Below are 18,578 nucleotides of genomic sequence, written 5' to 3' on the forward strand. Positions count from 1 at the left end.
TTGGCGATAGTCTTGTAGCCCAGTCCAGCCTTGTGTAGGTCTACAATCTTGTCACTGACATCCTTGGACAGCTCTTTGTTCTTGGCCATGGTGGCTAGTTTGGAATCTGATTGGTTGATTGCTTTTGTGGACAGGTGTCCTTTATACTTAAAGAGGGTGCTCCTAATCTCAGCTTGTTACCTGCATACAGGGAAGACACCTGGGAGCCTGAAATCTTGCTGGTTGATAGGGGATGAAATATTTATTTCATATATTACAAATGCACATCACCCTTTTTTGAGCACTGGGTTTTTGAGGGTTCTTTTGTTGTTATTCTGTCTCTCACAGCTACAATAAACGACCATTACAATTATAGACTGGTCATTTCCTTGTAGGAGGGCAAACGTACAAAATTAGCAGGGGGTCAAATACTTCTTTCCCTCACTGTATATTCCATTACTTCTGGAAGAATTATAACTCCTATTAGCTTTTACATAAGAACGCACCATAACTACAATCCTAATGTAGGCCTTGAACACATCCCTCCAAATACACGTGGTGGCGATCTGGACCAAAAACTCCTCTTATCTGAATGCAAGTGTATATTAAACCTCAAAGCAACATGTAACCCTGGATTGAAGCAGTAAGCTATAAACCCTCTCATAGCAATAGTACCATGATCTCCGATGTTCAAATTGGGAACTTCATAGATAATACATTTGGACTTTATATTATCATATAAACAATTATGAGACATCAAAGTTACCACAGGGATGTAAGAGGTCTTGTCTAGCTCTTACCTAAAGACCCCCTCACCCTCTTTGGGTGCCCATTGATTCTATAATAGGATATGCAATTAGTGGAAATGTATATGTTTATGCGCATGGACAGGTAAAAGTGTACAAGTAATCAAAATTTGGTTATGTGTAGATAAAGAACATTACTAAAAAGGTAATACATAACCATTTACACCAATGAAATATATGAGCATATATGTTATTTGGAAATTCAGCATGAGACTTATTGGAATGTTGCATTACACAATACTGCTACAATACTGTCATATACTGATATTGGGGATCACATAAATTCCTGATCTCCCCTTTAAATATCTTTTAAAATGTCTTAGTTTAAAAATTCTCTCTCTCTGTCCACAAACATGGGTCTTTTTTTTTGGGGAAATATATGATAAACTTCCCTTTATCATATATTTCTTGATCTGACAACCAGCATCCTTCCAGACCCTCTAGTTTACAACACCCATTCTAAAAGTTTTAGTTGCGTGTCTCCAGGTGTCCTAAAACTCAGATAAGGCTAGCAGAGTGGCCTTTTATTGAACTCTGAGCTGTATTCCGAAACCCATATATTGTAATTATTATTATTATTTATATTGCCAAAATACCATACTGTATAAAGTAGTGTTTGACTGATTTGTAGTTAGATAGTTATGGTGAACATTTTGAGATCAAGAACGTTTCCCCTAGGCCCATGGAAAGCCCGGAAACCATATTTAGTCTGTTCTGGTGAACCATAAGTCCCAGACATGCTTTTTTGGTCTCTGTGAACTCCGTATGTTGTGGTGAATAATATCTGGGGTTTGGCAGTTCATAAAACCTGTACGTATGAAAATACCAATAATGGCTAGAACAAGGGCATTTTGAATGTATCCACAGAGCATCATAATCCATATGGACACAGCCCCTGAGACAGCCCCCACCCTGCTGTCATTGGTTTGTTGTATTAGTCCCACCTCTGTAGTTGGTATAGAAAAAGCCATGTAAGCCTAGCAGAGGAAGATCTCACTGATACCATCTTGTTGCGAAGGACAATGGCATAGACACATTGACCACTGGAGGGAGTCCAGTGACTAACTAATAACTTGTACTTTACACAGCAACCTCGACCAAGACAAACCAACTCTAAGAATTATATCAGTTTTCCTTTTTATTTTATGCTGTTGCTAAAGTTCTGCTATTGTTTTGTTCTTTGATTAATCTTTATTTTTCTGTATTTGTTTATGCACTTTTCTGTATGTTTTTACCTATTAAACACCATAAAAAGTGTAAGCTGAATCTCTGAATGCTCTAAGTAGAAAAAGTATAACTTGCTAACCCGAAAACTTTACTTTAAACAGTGTTATTGCTGAGACAGTGACAGCAGGTGACACACACAGTATTAAAGAAGCAGAATCATAACTGCGGTTGTCAAGGGTAATGGTGTGTGCTCACGTCTAAGCTCGTGGTGGCAGTCTACCTGTGATGGTGTGTTGGGCAAGGGGTAACAGAGTGGTTAACCTTGCCCCGTGATGGCCCCTTTCTCAGCCTGCTGGTGAGTGGAGTGTGGCTGAGCGTGCTGGAAGGTTATTAGTGGTATAAACCCAGGATTCAGTGTTGGGACCTTTACTGTTTAACATCTTTATAAATCATCTTTTTTCAACCTGACCTAATATGTATCTTCCTTTTTTTTTTTTTTTTTTTTTACATTTGTTAGCCGGGTCTTCAATTGTTAGCAGTCTCAAACAGTAAAAAAGAGAATTCGTTAGCCAAAAAATTTGTTAGCAGGGCAATTTGTTAACCGAGGTATCACTGTTTTCTGTCATTGGTTCCAACATGAACGAAGACAGCTAGGTCATGCCCAGCTCCTCCCAGTAATTTGTCCACCCGGTCTACCACATGCCGAACCCTGGCACCAGAGAGACAGCATTTGGTTGAAGGGATCCGTGCGAGAATCTATTCTATTAGTCTTCCTGTTCTTAGAATCCCCTATGCCAACTAATTGTCTACGCTTTCCTGCATTATCTTCCCCACCTCTAGTGGATGGGCTGCTTTTCCGGCTGTTGGGTAGCAGTAACATCTAGGGTTGCCACCACTGGGCCTGCCACCTGCACTTCACATAGCTTTGCAAATTTATTTGCCAACTTGCTGCCACTCATTTTTCCAGGTACAATTTTTATTGATTTCACAGAGTTATAAAAGATTACTTACAGTTTCTAGTTACTTTAATTATTCAACTCCTTTTATTTTTCAAATTCCTGTTTTACAACTCCACTTATAACCAGTCACTGGTTTCACTAGGCAAGAGTGAGAAAGGTCAATGTGAGTTACCACAGAACATAAATCACCTGTGAAACCTTGACAACTCCTCTTAATTAGTGGTCAAAAAAAAAATGGGAATAAAGAGATGATAAAATACAATACAAGATCATCAGTCATCCAACAGTCAAATATCTCAAAACAAAAACACAACTGCGTTTTACAACTCCACTTAAACCAGCTGCTGGTTTCACTAGGCAAGAATGAGCATTCTTGGGGAATTTGCATAAATAAGAAGTGGAGGTGTAGCACACATTTCCCATAAAAAGAAGGCGTGCAGACCTTGATCATCTATACAAGCTTTCATTTTCCCATAGGCAGGAGCCCAGGTTGGTTCCTATGGACAGCAGCCAATACAGAGTTCACCCCTGACAATCCCGGTACCCATGAGTCATGTCTGTCCTGTCCTCTCATATAGCACAAACACACACAGGCCATAGAGAGCTGAACCCTGGACACCAACCTATCCCATCACACCAAGCATTACACAGGCATCATGTGATGTGAGGTAAACGCAACCTGCTGCTATGCAATGACATTTCGTTTACTGGACACCCAGAACAGCTGTCAATAAGCATTCTCTATGAGAGAACCAATCCATAACCCAACACCAGCAATGAGCACAAATCTGACCTGGAGGTGGGGTCACAGCCTGAGCTCTCTGCCCTAGTAAACCCTGATGGACTTTCCCTCCAGAAATTTGTCCAATCCACTCTTAAAGGCAGCTAGGCTAGATGCCATCACCACCATGGAGAATTACCACCTTCATTTATTTCGGTAACTATGACATTGTCAGTAAGACATAAAAATATCAAAAATATTCCTAGTAGGGTGCAGACAGCAAAAATATTAATAAATAATACCTCATAGGGGGTTTTAACCTTTCGCTGCTCTATGCAAGACTACAAAAAAAATATATTGCCTGTGCATACACTTTAAATATTTCAATTTACTTTAAAACTAATCAGTGCAGAAGATGACATTACTGGGTAAATCAAAAATCAACCCGGAGTGAGGCCTAAAGCGCACCTTAACTCAGAATTTTCACTTTACATAAAGGGGTAGACAACCCTTTAATATATATATAAAAAAAAAAAAAAAAAAAAAAAAAAAAGAATTTTTACTTTACAAGTGAAACAGCACCGCCCCCTAATTCTTGATGCAAAAGAATTTAAGTGCAAAGAGGCTCTTGGGTGCTCCTTTTCATGAAAAGGGGGAAAAAATTGCCACTCGCGCATGCACAGTGAAATTGGCAAGTTTTTATCCAACCTTTGTCACCCGATCTTGTACCTGAGTCGGGTGACGTAGGAAGAACCTGGAAAAGGCGAAAATTATGGCAACCAGAGCGCTGGGCTGAGGATGGATGCAAGGGCGGCGCAGGACCAAATGGAAGAGACCTCCGGATAGATCAGATTGCCCTGTGGGATTGAAGGTAAGTGTATTTTTTGTGTTTTGGGGGATTTTGAGTTAGTACCTCTTTAAGGGCTCGCTCACATTACAGGAATGCAGGGAGTTTTACTAAACCCATGCAAATTGCATAGGAATGCAGCACATTGCACACAATTTTTTTTAAAAGCTCTGTGGACAGCAACGGGTTCCCAGTAGCACATTTCAAAGGTTTGTTTGGAGGGGGCATTAACAAAGAAAAACAACAACATAATTGCTATTCATTTGTGTTTCTGGAAGAACCACAACACACCAGTGTGACAAGCCCTTTATGACTATGCAGGGGGTGTGGCTATGTTTTTGTTTAAACAGATTTTTTTTTTCATAACAAAATAGAAATGAAATATAAAGGAAATACACCAATGTATATAAAAAATAAATTTATAAAATATTGACCAATTGGTACATATGTGACTAGATTGCATAATAATGCAATAAGATAAACTTCAATAATACAATTAACAGGAATTTTCAAGCAAGGGGATAAACCAGACATGAAAAAAGGGAAAAAAAAAAAGTGGGGAGGGGAGTTTCACGGAAGGGTCTCTAATTATAAATATAGGAGACGGACACATGTTCTGTTGGTATTCACACTGAGGGAAAATTGGGTAAAGAATATGGTTTTGTTCTTTTCATAAGTAGCACTATAACCACAGAACAACTATACTGCTGCTTTTATTTAAAGTTCAAATGATTTGTTTAAAATGTGGTTCTTCTGCATGTCTTCAATTAATATATATATATTACATAAAAAAAAAATTCTCTGCTAACTGGTTGCTGGTTTTTACATTATATTTAGAGCCTTCACAGATTTCCAAAGAGCTATTACATTCAACAGGAACTTACCTTAAGTGGACAAAAATCTATCAAAAATACAACTGCAGCTAAGGTAGCCTTTTCTTCAGCCTAATAGTTCGTACTTTACTTCCCCCATTAATAGGACAGAGCAAATCAAGATCCCCCGCTGCATGTCTGTTTACCCCCTCCCCCACTTCCCTCTCTCCCTCTGTACTTTCACCCTTTTAATTTTGGATCAGGACACATCAGCTGGCTCTCCTCCCCACAGCCTGGTATTCTAGGGGTTAACTGAAGACCCATGCAGAAAGGAAATTCTGCAGCAAGCATGGGCTGACAGAGGGACAATGGCCCAGCCAATGGATGGTTAGCCGAGGTGGGGAGCGTGTGCCCCATTTGGCATGATTGCCATAGGTTCGCCACCACTGCTCTAGATCATGCATTTGGCCATCATATTCATTCTCAGTAACCAGAGTCTGGAATTAGCAATCTAATCTGAAGTTAATAAAGACCAGTTATTTGGGCAGTGAAAGATTTTAGAATAATTCATGATTTTATTGGATAGGCTGCAATTGACATAACATAGAGGATCTCTTTGAGAGAATTGGTACATTCTGTTTCATTCCATATGCCCCTTTGTCGAAACCCGTGGGAACAGGTACATTATTTTATTGAATGCAATTAGGACAGATGTTTGTCTCAACATATTAGGCAGCGTGGTGTCAGTTACTGTATAAAATCCTCACTGGTAATCACAAAAAAAAAAAAAAAAAAAACCTTTATGGAGCCTAGACATTTATTAACTTCTGGAGCAAGCTGTTTTTTGATATTCAAAAAGAAACAACTGCAAGTTTGTCTTGGTTGTTGAATAGTTACAAGAGCTTGCAGAAGAGCTCAGTCTCAGCTGTGTTTAGCAAAAGATTTCTTCTGCAAGCCATGCAAATCACCCTCTCCCCCATCGGGGGAGCAGGGAAGCCCCGTTCGTGTTTGCATCTAGGAGTTGTCCGTATGTCGGATGTCCTTAGCATGGGACTACCTGAAGTTCAAATCATGGATCAGTATGAATACCTCAAAATACATGGAGATCATATTGCTTTATGCCACAGAGGAAACACCCTTGAAATTGGCAATGACCCCATACAGAGCATTAAAGAAGCAACCTCTTGTATATAGACCAACAATATTACTATTATGGAGTAGCCAGCCCAATCCCTGGACTTTAGAAATAGAAATATTGTGGGGTGACATAAATGTGGTTTTGGAAAACCACAAAATGCATTACAGTGGAATGTACTCCAATCATCCTGGGTCCTGGGCTGGAATACCTGTTCATAGGTGCCATAAATTGGTTGACTCCATGCAATACAGATGTGCAGCAGTTCTCGGAAACAGTGGTTGTACAACTAAATAGTTCAGGGATTAAAAAAAAAAAAAAAAAAGACGCAAATTCTTTAAACATTTTTCAGTTTATAAAATAAATATTTGAGTTTGAAAAGAAAAATGCAGACACTGCTATTTTTTAACAACCTAATATTCCATTTTCTGTAAAGGAATACATTTAATACATTTTTCTTTGGAATAAAATGTGCAGTGTTAATGAATTTTTGTGTATAGAAATAAAGTTATTATGGGGATGAGTGTTAGTCCCTTTTTTGCCACATTGCCATTTATTGTGAACACAACGGTACTTAAGGCTTTAAGATCTGTTGAAATGTATCTGCCTTAGGAGATTCATCTGCATTAGATACACTTTGCTCTAAAGTAGAAAGCCATCTACCGATGCAATTTATTACAACTCTAGGACAGGTTTAGCTCTCTATATATATATATATGCTGGAAGACTGAAAAGGCCAAGGAGACTAACAGACCCCTGGCAGGATGGATAGTCAAGTTATCTGCTTACAGGTCTTTAGGGGGTGCCGATTCCTGAAAAAAATGGCAGATTTATGTGTCGCAAATATATTTAGCACATATGTATTCCTAGAGTCAACATGGCAGCAAATTGAAAACCCTAATACATAAAATAATACTTATTATTACAGTATAAATCCTGTATTAGAATAAACATGCAGAAAGCCATTTTCCACTATGTTGAATGAGGGTATTTAGAGGGAAACATTTATAGAAATTACTAGTCCTATGGGTATTTATGAGGGAAATAACTAATATACACATGCAGCAATGTTTAGGCACAGGAAAGAAAAAAAATAGCTAAATGAATATTATCCAAGAGTAACAATTAAATAATAGTATTTTATGCCAAGTCTGGCTGTGAAAATCATGCAAAGCTAATAGGCCATAGCACAGTAACAGGTGGCCAATAAAAATCAATTGTCCTATCTGACATAGCAAAAAAAAAAAAACAACAAAAAAAACAAAACCAATCATACACAAGTCATTTTATAATTTTATTTCTTATTTTATCAAAACATTTCCAATTAAATGAGCTATGGCTTCACTGCCCCCAAAAAGAAGAATTTCATAGAAAATCTTTACCAGATGACATTAACTTTTCTTCAATCTCACACTTATTATCAGACTGAAAGGGGGAGGGATGTAGACAGAAGCCTCCCATTGGAATTAGATCACATTATTGGACTGTATCTTGTCAGATACAATTTGGAATAGAGGCACATTGCTTTTCAGAGTTTATCTTCAGATTGACTCTACCTTAAAATCACTCACACATAATGGCAGCAGCCCTGAGTTCATAATATGCAAGTTTGTTAGACCTCTCTTGGAAATGTGGTCATTCATTTCTCTATTTTTTGATAGATGTGGATTTGGCTGACTGATGGGAGGGATGGGGGTGGGTATGGTGGACAGGCAAGAATAAATGGGGCCAACAATAGACTTCAATAATTTTTTTTTTCTGAGAAGAGGTAGTCCCAAGTCATAGATACATTGGGACAAGTACAGTGCATGATCCATTTTATGTACACATAATAAGTGCAGGTGGGTAATACCCTCAAAAACAAGCATAATCTTAGACACACACAGACACACACACACACACGCGCCACATCTTCTGGTTTATAGTCTCACATTTGGTCCATAAATGACATCCACCTACCAACCCCCTTACACTTGGGGAAAATATGTCTTTGCCTACACCCCCCCCCGCCCCTTCTCAAGAGATGTTTGGTTAGTGATGTTATCGCAGGGAAATTGTGAAGTCTGAAGAAATATTCACTCCTGGTTTTCGTACAGTAATTACAGATGTCTGTGAATCATATTCAAACTCCAGCTGTGATTCTGATCCACCTGCAGAGAAAATATTTAATGCTTTTCTTTAACCTCAAACAAGATCATTTTAAAGCCAACTACAAGACATTCTTTTCAATTCCTAAAAAATGCACATTGTATTCAGTTCAGTTTTGGTCTTATTGAAATAGAATAGTTTTGCCACAAGTAATAAATGTCGCAAAGGTTTTTCCTCCAACATATCAATGGAAGGTGCACCACTGTCACTTGTGTACAGATGTGTAGCTCAGCTTTGGCTGTCAGTATAGCCGGCAATCTCAGCTTCCCCAGTGCAGGAGTTATGTCATCCCAGGCTAGCCAATTAAGTTTGCTGAAGATTGCAAGGAGGAAGAGAAGGAGGAAGAGAAGGAAGAAGATGGCAGTGCCCTACGATGGAATGGGGATAGGGGTGTATAGAAGGGTTAATTTATTTGCACACTGCTTGTGCAGACATGGGCTGCTGTCTGTCACAATGTGGATGGTCAAATCCCATGCCTTTACTACACATCCTTACGACTCCTGATTGTTAAGTGCTCAAAAGCCACAATTCCCACTAGAACACATATGTGATCCTAGATTAAAAAAGGGATTATTGCTTTACAACATGCTTACAGTCCTCAAAGTTCTTTACCTACGTATTTTTAATGTTTGCTGGATAAATTATTTTTGCTTTTGTGAAAATTTTGAAAGGAAATCCACTGCTGTACCAGGATAAAACCATAAATGCAAAAGGAAGAATTAAAACCTGAAATTTAATGCAGAGTTGGCCAAATGTGTAAGTTTTACAGAGCAGGTGAACATCTGTGGAAGTAAACGAGCAAGCACAGAGGACCATTTGGGTTATTCTAGTGGAAAAACGGACATGTTATTTTAAAAGACGAACAACAATATCTACAAAAGCTTGGTTGAGACATGTTTGGGGCATTTAAAATTAATAGTTTGTCAAGTAACCGTAGCACAAGCCACACAATTATACACCACAAATAACACAAAGCAAGCAAGGGAATACAAGTAAAAGACTTTACTGCTGAAAGAATTAATCAGGAACTCAAAACACAGCTTTTGGTGAGGAAATCTAATATACTTAAAGTGTGTGTCACTCTAGTTTTTGGTACAGGAATGATGATTCAAAACTAAAATAACATTTTACAGCTAGCCAGGGTTCTGATAGAGAGATTTAGCCACACTTTCTGCCATGTTGGCAACAGTTTTACGATTCAAAGTGGAAGGTAAATTTCCAACTGAAGTAGTTGCTACTAAAGGATGGCTAGAACCCATTTGGCAGCTTGCTTTTTGTTGACTAGCTGTTGCAAATATTCACCCCTTTCTGGTCTGCTAAAATTGTTGTTAACCATAACTTTAGGTGAGGGAGAAGCCCTAGAACAGGCAAAGATCGGGCAAAAACCTGACATGTACTGCGGTCACCTTTGTCGTTCAGGTTTCTGAGGGTATTTGGCCAAATATCAGCTTGAATAGCTCTGTATGAAGCAAATTGTATTTTAAAGTTGTTGCAAAATATGTTTACACATTTTGACCACTGTGACGTATCTGATGATTTTTTAATCAACAAAAGTACTGAAAATACATAAAATATTTTGCCGCTTACCTGGCAGATGAAGGTTGATGGTACTGGGCTTGGCTGCTCCAATGATTATAACTTTCTCTAGCCAGGCAGGAGTCTCAAACTTTCCAAGAGGATCCAATGAGCTGACAAAGACACATTTTTTTTAAATTTCTGCTATGATTGCCATGAAATGCAATTTCTGTTTTACCTGAAGCCTGCCCTGCTGCAATTCAATTTAGGTCTATGAAGTGGACATTCTATATTCATTAAAGTAGTCAGGGCAAACCTGGTCAGTTTGGTCAGATCAGAAGCTTCCAATCCAGAATAGGCAGCCAGTGTTGAAAAGCCAATGTAGAGAACACTTCTCGCAGCATCATATAAAGTTGCATGCGTATCTTATTAACAGTACTGGTTCTGGTGTCCAAGAAATGAAGGAGCCCACCACTGCTCTGGTTGTAAGCCTTCTAGACAACTTACATGTTGGGAATTGCTGACTCTTTAAACCACACTCAACTTTACTGCCCCATATAGGAGAAATACCCAAAAAAAAAAAAAGCCTTCTGAATATTGGAGTTGGATGCCATGGATAAAAGCAGTGTTAAAACGCCAAAGAGAAAAGGAATGCAACAAAAATAAAAGGCTAGTTTGTTAACAGTTTAGTTACCTTACATCAACCTTACCTTGAGGTCAGCTGTCCTTGGCTGTAACTGAATTTGCGATACACAAACTCATTTTGTTGGTAATTAAAGGTATGCCCATCATCCAGGAACAGTTCACCTTGTGCATTACCCTAAAATGAACATAATATAAAAAATTGGAACAGATAAAAAGGTGCTTTTTTTATGTTTTGAAAGGATTACAACCTTTTAGATTATGCTGACTTTGTCTCTGCTAGGTAGATTGCCCGCTCTTCAAAATTTTAGTTACCAGATCAAGAGGCAACAATAAATGTTCCAATATGGACACTAGTTCTGGTGACAACAGTATAAGTGGCATTCCCCTACCTGTAGTGATGTCCTCTCATTTCTTGATGCTGCAGGAAGTGGAGGGCAGTGGGCAGCAAAAATTTAAAATTTTCTACTTCAATTAAACAAAGTAATGCATCCAACACACAGGGAATATAGGTTAGCGAGCTGTGGTGTGATTTATTGTGTTATAAAGGTGGGTGGTGATGCAGTTAATATGACCAATTTGTTCTCATGCTTCCAGAGCTAACCTGCAAGTCCAGTGCCACATATAAAGTAAAGGGATCAGCCTGCATACAATCTGAGGATCTCCTGGGACGGTCCTTCCTTGGAATTATAGATCCACCTCGTTGATAGACTGGTACCTGAAAATACAGTGTGACTGTTACAAAAACAGAAATGAATAGATGTACAAAATAGAGAAGTAAAAAACAAAGAATAGAAACAGACAGCAGACATAAAGCATGGTTTACCATTTGATGAACCATCTGATCATACTCACTGAGCTCATTGTAACTGGGAGATAAAACTTTTGTGGAGCCTTATAGCTCTGATAATTGTGCACATCATACCAGACCTGCAGACAAAAGATGGGGCCCATTAAAAATGTATTTCGCAAGATTAAAGGTTTAAGTGTTGCTAGACAAAGGGGAGCAGCAATTACAAAGAAGTTTTTTTTTACCTCTCCAGCCCCTGGTAAATAAATTTGAACTTCACGAGCATTGGCTTCTGTTACAGGGTGGATTAAAAGACCGGAGCCTATATAGTAAAATGAAGAGAAATAACTTACATGACTACTTCTACTGATGAAGTCTGATATACAATTTTTAATACCAACATACTCCAACATTCCCTAATGCTAACATGGCTATCTATTAATTTAGGATACCAGTTCAGGAAAAAAAAAAAAAAAAAAAAAAAAAGAGATGACTCATTCATATTCTCACTTCTCACATATTAGAGCAACAAAAGAAAAAATTAAGCAGAGGAAAAATTTTTTACAAATTACTCACCAAGCATGTACTGATCATCCATTGCAAAAGTAGATACATCGGTAGGAAACTCAACCCAGAGAGGTCTAAAAATAGAGCACGTAAAACACTAAATAATGGCAAATAAACAGCACATTTCTCTACATCTTAACATGGGATCCAACTCACCTCATGACAGGCTCTGCATCACGATGAGCATTGTAGAACAATGTATACCAGTAAGGAAGAAGAGCATATCTTTCACGGAGAACATCGCGAATGAGGTTTGTATTGGTCTCTCCATGCAACCAAGGCTCCCGCCGAGGCGTATCCAAATGAGCATGAGCGCGAAAGAAAGGTTGATAAGCACCAGCTTGATACCAGCGAAGCAGCAATTCAGGCTCTGGATTCTTAAAGAAGCCACCAACATCAGCTGATAAAAAGAAAAGAACCATAGTATGTCAGATAAATACTTGATCAAGCAAAGCAAAACCAAAGCATGTAATAAAGTGTAATCAAAGTTATCAAACCTCCACAGAACGAGATGCCGGCAAGACCCAAACTTAGACACATAGGGATTGAGATCTTCAAGTGATCCCACTCAGCAGCATTATCACCTGTCCACACAGCACCTGCCAAACAAAACTCAAAGTCACACTGCTAGAATTGTAACATACATACAGAGCCATGGTTTCCATATACATCTTCTGTAGAGTCTTACCATAACGTTGTGAACCCGCAAAGAATGCTCGAGTTAAGACAAAAGGTCTTTCCTTTCCTCCAGAACGATGGATTAAACCCTCAGCAGTGGCTCGGTGCTATAATGCAAAAATTGGATTTCAAATGAACCTGCTATGCAATATTATGTACTGTACAATTTCTAGTACAATAAAAGCTTTTTAAAAGGTGTATAGTAAGGGTCCCCCATCCCCTGGTCCGCAGCCCAGGCTGTCAGACAGGTGGGCTGTGGCTCTGGCTGGTGCACCCCCCACCCCCATCAGGAGAAGGACCCAGCTTGGGGGAGGGGGGAGTTGCACCAGCACGTGGACCATCGCAGGCTCAGACACAACCCGCCCACTCTCCCTTTGCAGGGTCAGACCCACGATGGGAGAGTGGGTGGGTTCTGGCATCATGGCCTCACTTTTGGGGGTGGGGGGGGAGTAAGTTCCCCTTTTAGTGACAGTGTCTAGAGTTTGTGCATTTAGTGGTCCGTGAGCTACAAAAGTTAAGGGACCACTGGTTGTAGTACCTGAACAGTACCCTTGCATGAAAATGGTCATTAGAATCCCCCCTTTTTTATCTTTGAATGTGGAACAGTTGTAACCAAATTTGATCCGATCTCTCTGAAATTTCAACAAAATGTTTATATATAAAGCAGGACTGCCAATAAAATCTTCATTGTAAAAATGCTAGTTATTTGACCCAATGCGTTCAGGTTTGTTTCACGGACTTTGAGCAAGTATGCAGATCAGGACCAAAAAATTCAAACAAAATTTAAATTCTGCATTTGTACTCCAACTATTTTAAGTTTTCAAAAAATGAGGTTCAACATGACAGCCAGTGAATTAGCATATTCAAGTCAGCAATGGCAGCCTTCAATGTCTCTTTTAGGACAGATTTCTCTTCACAGACACACAAGTTAACATTCTCTCAATCAAAAATTGGACATACTGGAACTAACAAAACATTAACAAAATAAGGATTTTCTTTTGTGATAGGCTACTTTAACATAACCCATGTAAATGCACCACAACAGGCTAGATAAATATATAAATGCAAAATCAATTATACAAGCAAAATCACTATAGAAATTTTAATGATAGCATCTGTTGTAAATTTGACATTACTTCATTTAGCAGATAAGAACCTCCATTCTTCCATAGAGAAGTTGTACACCACATAAATGTTTCACTTTCAAAAAATTCTCTTATCAACAGCCTGTTTTGTTGTTTATTGTTCATTATTTTTTGTTCGTTTTATTTTATTATGTTTATTGTTCATTATTAGTTGTATTTTAAAATACAACAGTGTATCCATGCTTTATACTCACCACATAGAGTCCATAAAGATTATGTACATCACGGTGCTCCCAGCCACCCCAATGTACAGCATCTTTGTGCATGGTCACTTCTGGGCCGTTAAATACAGATGGCTCATTCATGTCATTCCAAACAAATAGATTATCCATGGACCCCTGGAAAGGAAAGCAAGAAGAGATACAAATGTACATAAATAGAAAAAGAAAAATACACTGCCAAATCAGAAGAGATTGAAATGTAGGTATTTTACCTCATATTGGTCATAGGAGAACATACTGGACCACCAGGTTCGCATATCCGGATTAGTGAAATCTGGATAAGCAGCAGACCCTTTAGAAGAGGAACCACATGTCAGGGTATATACATTAACACAATAATCTTAGGTTGTTTCCAAAACCTCAACAGATATAATCATTTTTATATAAAATTACATACACAACTTTGGAAGGGAAAGTCAGGCTCCTTTAAAGCAGACAGATAATATATAAACAGGCATTTCTGACCGAGCAAAAAATGCTACATGCTTGGTTGATGTTTTCATCCTTCTTTAACACCCTTTGAATCACCAACTCAGAGCGAGTTTGTATGTGTTTTATGTGGGTGACTGAAGCCAAAATATCAGTTTTGCATCCAGGCAAATAGCAGTTTGACATCTTGAATATTATTTTTGTGGTAGGTGCACTTTAATAAAAGGAATGTCCTAAAAGTCACAAGTGGTCATACACAAAAGCCAAGGCTGCATTATTTACTTAAGGGTACATGTTGATGCAAGTCATATGCAGCATTTTACATATGAATGCACACAGCAGTATTTAAATGAAAATGCAGCATTTTACATGCTTTGCCCCCAGTTCAGATGCCTCAAGTGTTCTAGATTAACAGTGGAATGAAAAGCAGGCTGAACAACATCTGAACTGCCTATTGTTCTGCTTACTAACAGTAAATGTGATTTTAACAGTGTTTGATGCAGTAAAATTCCCATCAGCATAAGCTACGAGTGCACCTATGCAAGGCATATCAACAGATTGGTTTATTTACTCCACTTCCCTAACATTAACTCCACTTCCCTAACATTACTGTCTTTTACTCCCCCCCTCCAACTCTTTATAATCACCATAATTGTGGCAATTCCGGTGTAAGTTCTTAGTGTCGTGCAACTTCCTACCTAATGGGGTAGCAAAGGAAAGGTGTAAGTGTTGATAGGGAATAGGGGGGTTTATCAGAGAGAAAAATATACATAAAATTGGCCATGGGGTTGTTCAAATTAAGGCAAAACACTTCAATGCACTGCTCAGAGCACATACCTTGTGTGGAAGGAGCGAATGTTTGTAATAGGGACCATTCACACACAATTTTTGATGTACATTCTACTAAGTGCCAACACAACCAATCTAATCTTCAAAATCTTCTTCAACCTCAAGTGTTCCCCCCATTACATGTGCAGTCTAGACTACAAAGACTTTGATAAGTCTATCTAAAGCCTGTCATGCTGCAGAGAACTTTTTCAGTGTACTCTAACAGGCTCATGTAAACAAAATAAACTGCTCTGGTACAGTGCTGATATGGTAAACACAACAGATGCCTATATTTGTTACAGCTTGGAGACATATGAATTGATCATTTACAGTAATTTCAAGAAAAAACTGCAGCCTACCTGGCCAGCACCATCCTTCATAATCATTTCCATCTTTGGTTTTAATATAAAAGTTGCGAGATCGAATTTCACTATGAATCCGGTAACTGCTATCAACCTTTATATGAGGGTCCACAATAGCTACCATCTGTAGTACGAAGAGACAGAAAAATATGATTATCATAGATTATATTTACCTACCAATCATAAATATTCATGGATTGAATTAAAAGAAAATCCAGGTTAACATAGAAGACAGAAAGCAACAGGAGATGGCAGTGGACTCACTTTCCGCCTTTTCTCCTTTATGCCAGTCAGCATATTTTTTGGTGTGGGGAACTTATTAGGGTCCCATGTGAAATATCTTTTTCCATCAGCATGCTCAATATCCAACCAGATAACATCATAGGGTAGATCATGCTCATCAAAGCCAGCATCTACATTGCGCACATCCTCCTCATCATTGTAGTTCCATCGGCACTGGTGGTATCCAAGTGAAAAATATGGTGGAAGAGCCTGGGTTCCTGTGTGCATTTACAAATAAAAGTAAGCAGGTTATAGATGCCAATGCAGAAAGACAATTTTTTTTCGTACCATAAAAACAAAGCACTGCTTTTAAACATCTAAGATTAGACATGTCATTATTAGTCTGTAACCGAAAACAACTCAAAACTTAAATTGTTCAGGTGTAATTTTTCATTTTAAGTTGCAGTCTATTTGCTTTCTTACAGATAATTTGATAGGTTAGCCATTGTGGTCTGATTTGTTAGATTTTAAAGGGTATATTTTTTTCAATGGTACACTTTTCTGCAAGTAAACAAAGATGACAACACGGCAAGTAAACAAGATAAACACTTGGGATGTTACATGATCACAATCTATAAAGGTTTTACCTGTGAGACTGGCATATTGCTTAAACACATCACTTGGAGAAGGTCCTAGCAGAAGAAATACATCAATGATTCCACTTTCGGACATCCAACGCACATCTGTCTGAGGGGTCTCTCCGCCTCCCTGCATATATTGCAGCATTTTCCCAAATAGAGTCTGTGATATTAACAGAATGATAAAATTACCAACTGAAAGTTTGTAGTATTTCCCCGCTTTTCTTGATATATTTGACTTACCTTCCCAGCTGTGTTAGAGCTGATATCTACCCAGGTTTCAGCAGCATTGAGCCAAAAGATACCTAAAGTACGCTGAATGTTGTGAGCTAGCAGCAGTGGCACAGCGCCATATAAGGCCATAGTGTTATAAAGTTCATACTGAAACACGTCCAAGTTATACAACCGATAGGGGTCCGTGTTCCTAAAAAACCAAGGACAGTTTTTTACAATCACATGGTAACAAACTTTATATAAAATTAGTGAAATGCACAAGCCAGATAAAAGCTTCTAACCAGATATGTCTGTACTGCAAAATATAGGAACGATAACAGGATCATGAACTGCTGCTGTTTACTTCTATAAAAAGGGACAACAAATCTGAAAATATGACTGCTAGATATAGTATTCCCTGGTATGCGAAAATACAAAGTGTCTTGTATTCACTTAAATATTAGTTTTATTATTGCATCACTGCAAGGGATGGTCAAATGATAAATAATTTTATAATACAAGATTTTTTTTAGAACCCTAGCATCCAAGTGAGGCAAAAAAATTTTTACACTTCCACTTTACACTTACTCTGTTGTTCGTAGTCTTAAGTTGTCTGCATGTTCTGGAATTCCATAAACATGTTCAAATCCCGGTAGAGAGAAGTCAAGACCCACTGAAGAAGGACCTACAGATGGTTTACAGACAGATAGGAGAACATGATTACCAAAAAAAAAGAAACTCCAATACTGGCCTAATATAAACTTTGGATAAGGATGGATCTTTTAATTAAAAAAAAATAATAATAATTTATATTTTTAACATAAGAAATACCCTTTAACACAGATTTTAAAAATTCATGCACAATTATGGACAAATTGATATCTCAGAAGTTTAAATTGGCGTGATATTATAATGTGTTGTTTGAAAGTTCCCCTAATTGTTTTGTGCAATGTATATAAATAGCTAGGTCTATAGCTCTCAGTTTAGTCATAAAGCACTTACCATTAGGCTTGCTATCTGTATGAGTTTTAAAGGTTTCATCCCACATTCCAGAATCATTTTCTTCCTCCTGCCAGAAGATAATACAATTGACAAATATTAAATAATGAAATACAATCCAAAACTCCAATGCCTCAAGGAATCTTTTGGGTCCATGTGTTTCAATGACAGTAATTTATTTCCACCAGGTAATGTCAGTTTTATAAATGGAGCCCAAAATGTACATTTTTAGTTTTCCTGCATTTTTTTTATTTCACAACAATCAATGTCTATAACCAGTGACTTGGAACATACATTGTATGGCCTATATTTTTTGCAACCCTCAGAATTATATTTAATATAATGATAAATGCTGCTATATAGTCATAATCTTATCAAGCAATAAAAAAAAGCCATTACTGAACCCTGAATCTTTAAAACATAGTTTTCAAAAGAAGCAGCAAATTTTAAGGGAGTAGTGATGTTCTTCCACTAGTCTTGTATTTACAATACAAACTGGAAGGCACCAAGTCACTGCTGGGGGGGGGGGAAATCAGAATCCATTGCTAAGTGGTAACAAGTGTTCTTACTTTTAATTGCTTCACAGTAGCTGCAGCTAAAAGGTCAATAGCTTGTTTAACCACCTGAGCGTTACACTGAGGTCTAGATTTCTGTACCAAAAGTGTTCCACTGTTTTTCATGAATTTTTTTTTTTAAATTGTAGACCTGTAACTTACAGAAATATGTCCGAACAAGGGTCCAGTAGATATTATGAA

General features: G+C 38.0%; 1 protein-coding gene across 3 annotated transcripts in view; it reads right to left on the reverse strand.

Annotated features, from left to right (window-relative positions):
* Window positions 1-7,707: 7,707 nt before the first annotated feature.
* The window catches only part of GANAB (glucosidase II alpha subunit), a 55,036-nt gene continuing 44,165 nt past the window's right edge, over window positions 7,708-18,578 (reverse strand). For all 3 annotated transcript variants that reach the window (XM_072421632.1, XM_072421634.1, XM_072421633.1), the window contains 18 exons: window positions 17,827-17,893; window positions 17,413-17,509; window positions 16,855-17,035; window positions 16,621-16,774; window positions 16,016-16,251; window positions 15,749-15,875; window positions 14,345-14,424; window positions 14,106-14,249; window positions 12,777-12,873; window positions 12,586-12,687; window positions 12,245-12,488; window positions 12,098-12,162; window positions 11,767-11,843; window positions 11,587-11,661; window positions 11,336-11,449; window positions 10,800-10,909; window positions 10,162-10,262; window positions 7,708-8,576 (listed from right to left, as the gene is read on the reverse strand). In XM_072421632.1, the coding sequence (XP_072277733.1) occupies window positions 8,467-8,576; window positions 10,162-10,262; window positions 10,800-10,909; window positions 11,336-11,449; window positions 11,587-11,661; window positions 11,767-11,843; window positions 12,098-12,162; window positions 12,245-12,488; window positions 12,586-12,687; window positions 12,777-12,873; window positions 14,106-14,249; window positions 14,345-14,424; window positions 15,749-15,875; window positions 16,016-16,251; window positions 16,621-16,774; window positions 16,855-17,035; window positions 17,413-17,509; window positions 17,827-17,893 (2,181 nt within the window). In that variant the 3' untranslated portion in view covers window positions 7,708-8,466. The remainder of the gene's footprint in view (window positions 8,577-10,161; window positions 10,263-10,799; window positions 10,910-11,335; window positions 11,450-11,586; window positions 11,662-11,766; window positions 11,844-12,097; window positions 12,163-12,244; window positions 12,489-12,585; window positions 12,688-12,776; window positions 12,874-14,105; window positions 14,250-14,344; window positions 14,425-15,748; window positions 15,876-16,015; window positions 16,252-16,620; window positions 16,775-16,854; window positions 17,036-17,412; window positions 17,510-17,826; window positions 17,894-18,578) is intronic.

Source organism: Pyxicephalus adspersus, chromosome 9 (genome assembly GCF_032062135.1).
Source record: "Pyxicephalus adspersus chromosome 9, UCB_Pads_2.0, whole genome shotgun sequence".
Lineage (NCBI taxonomy): Eukaryota > Metazoa > Chordata > Amphibia > Anura > Pyxicephalidae > Pyxicephalus > Pyxicephalus adspersus.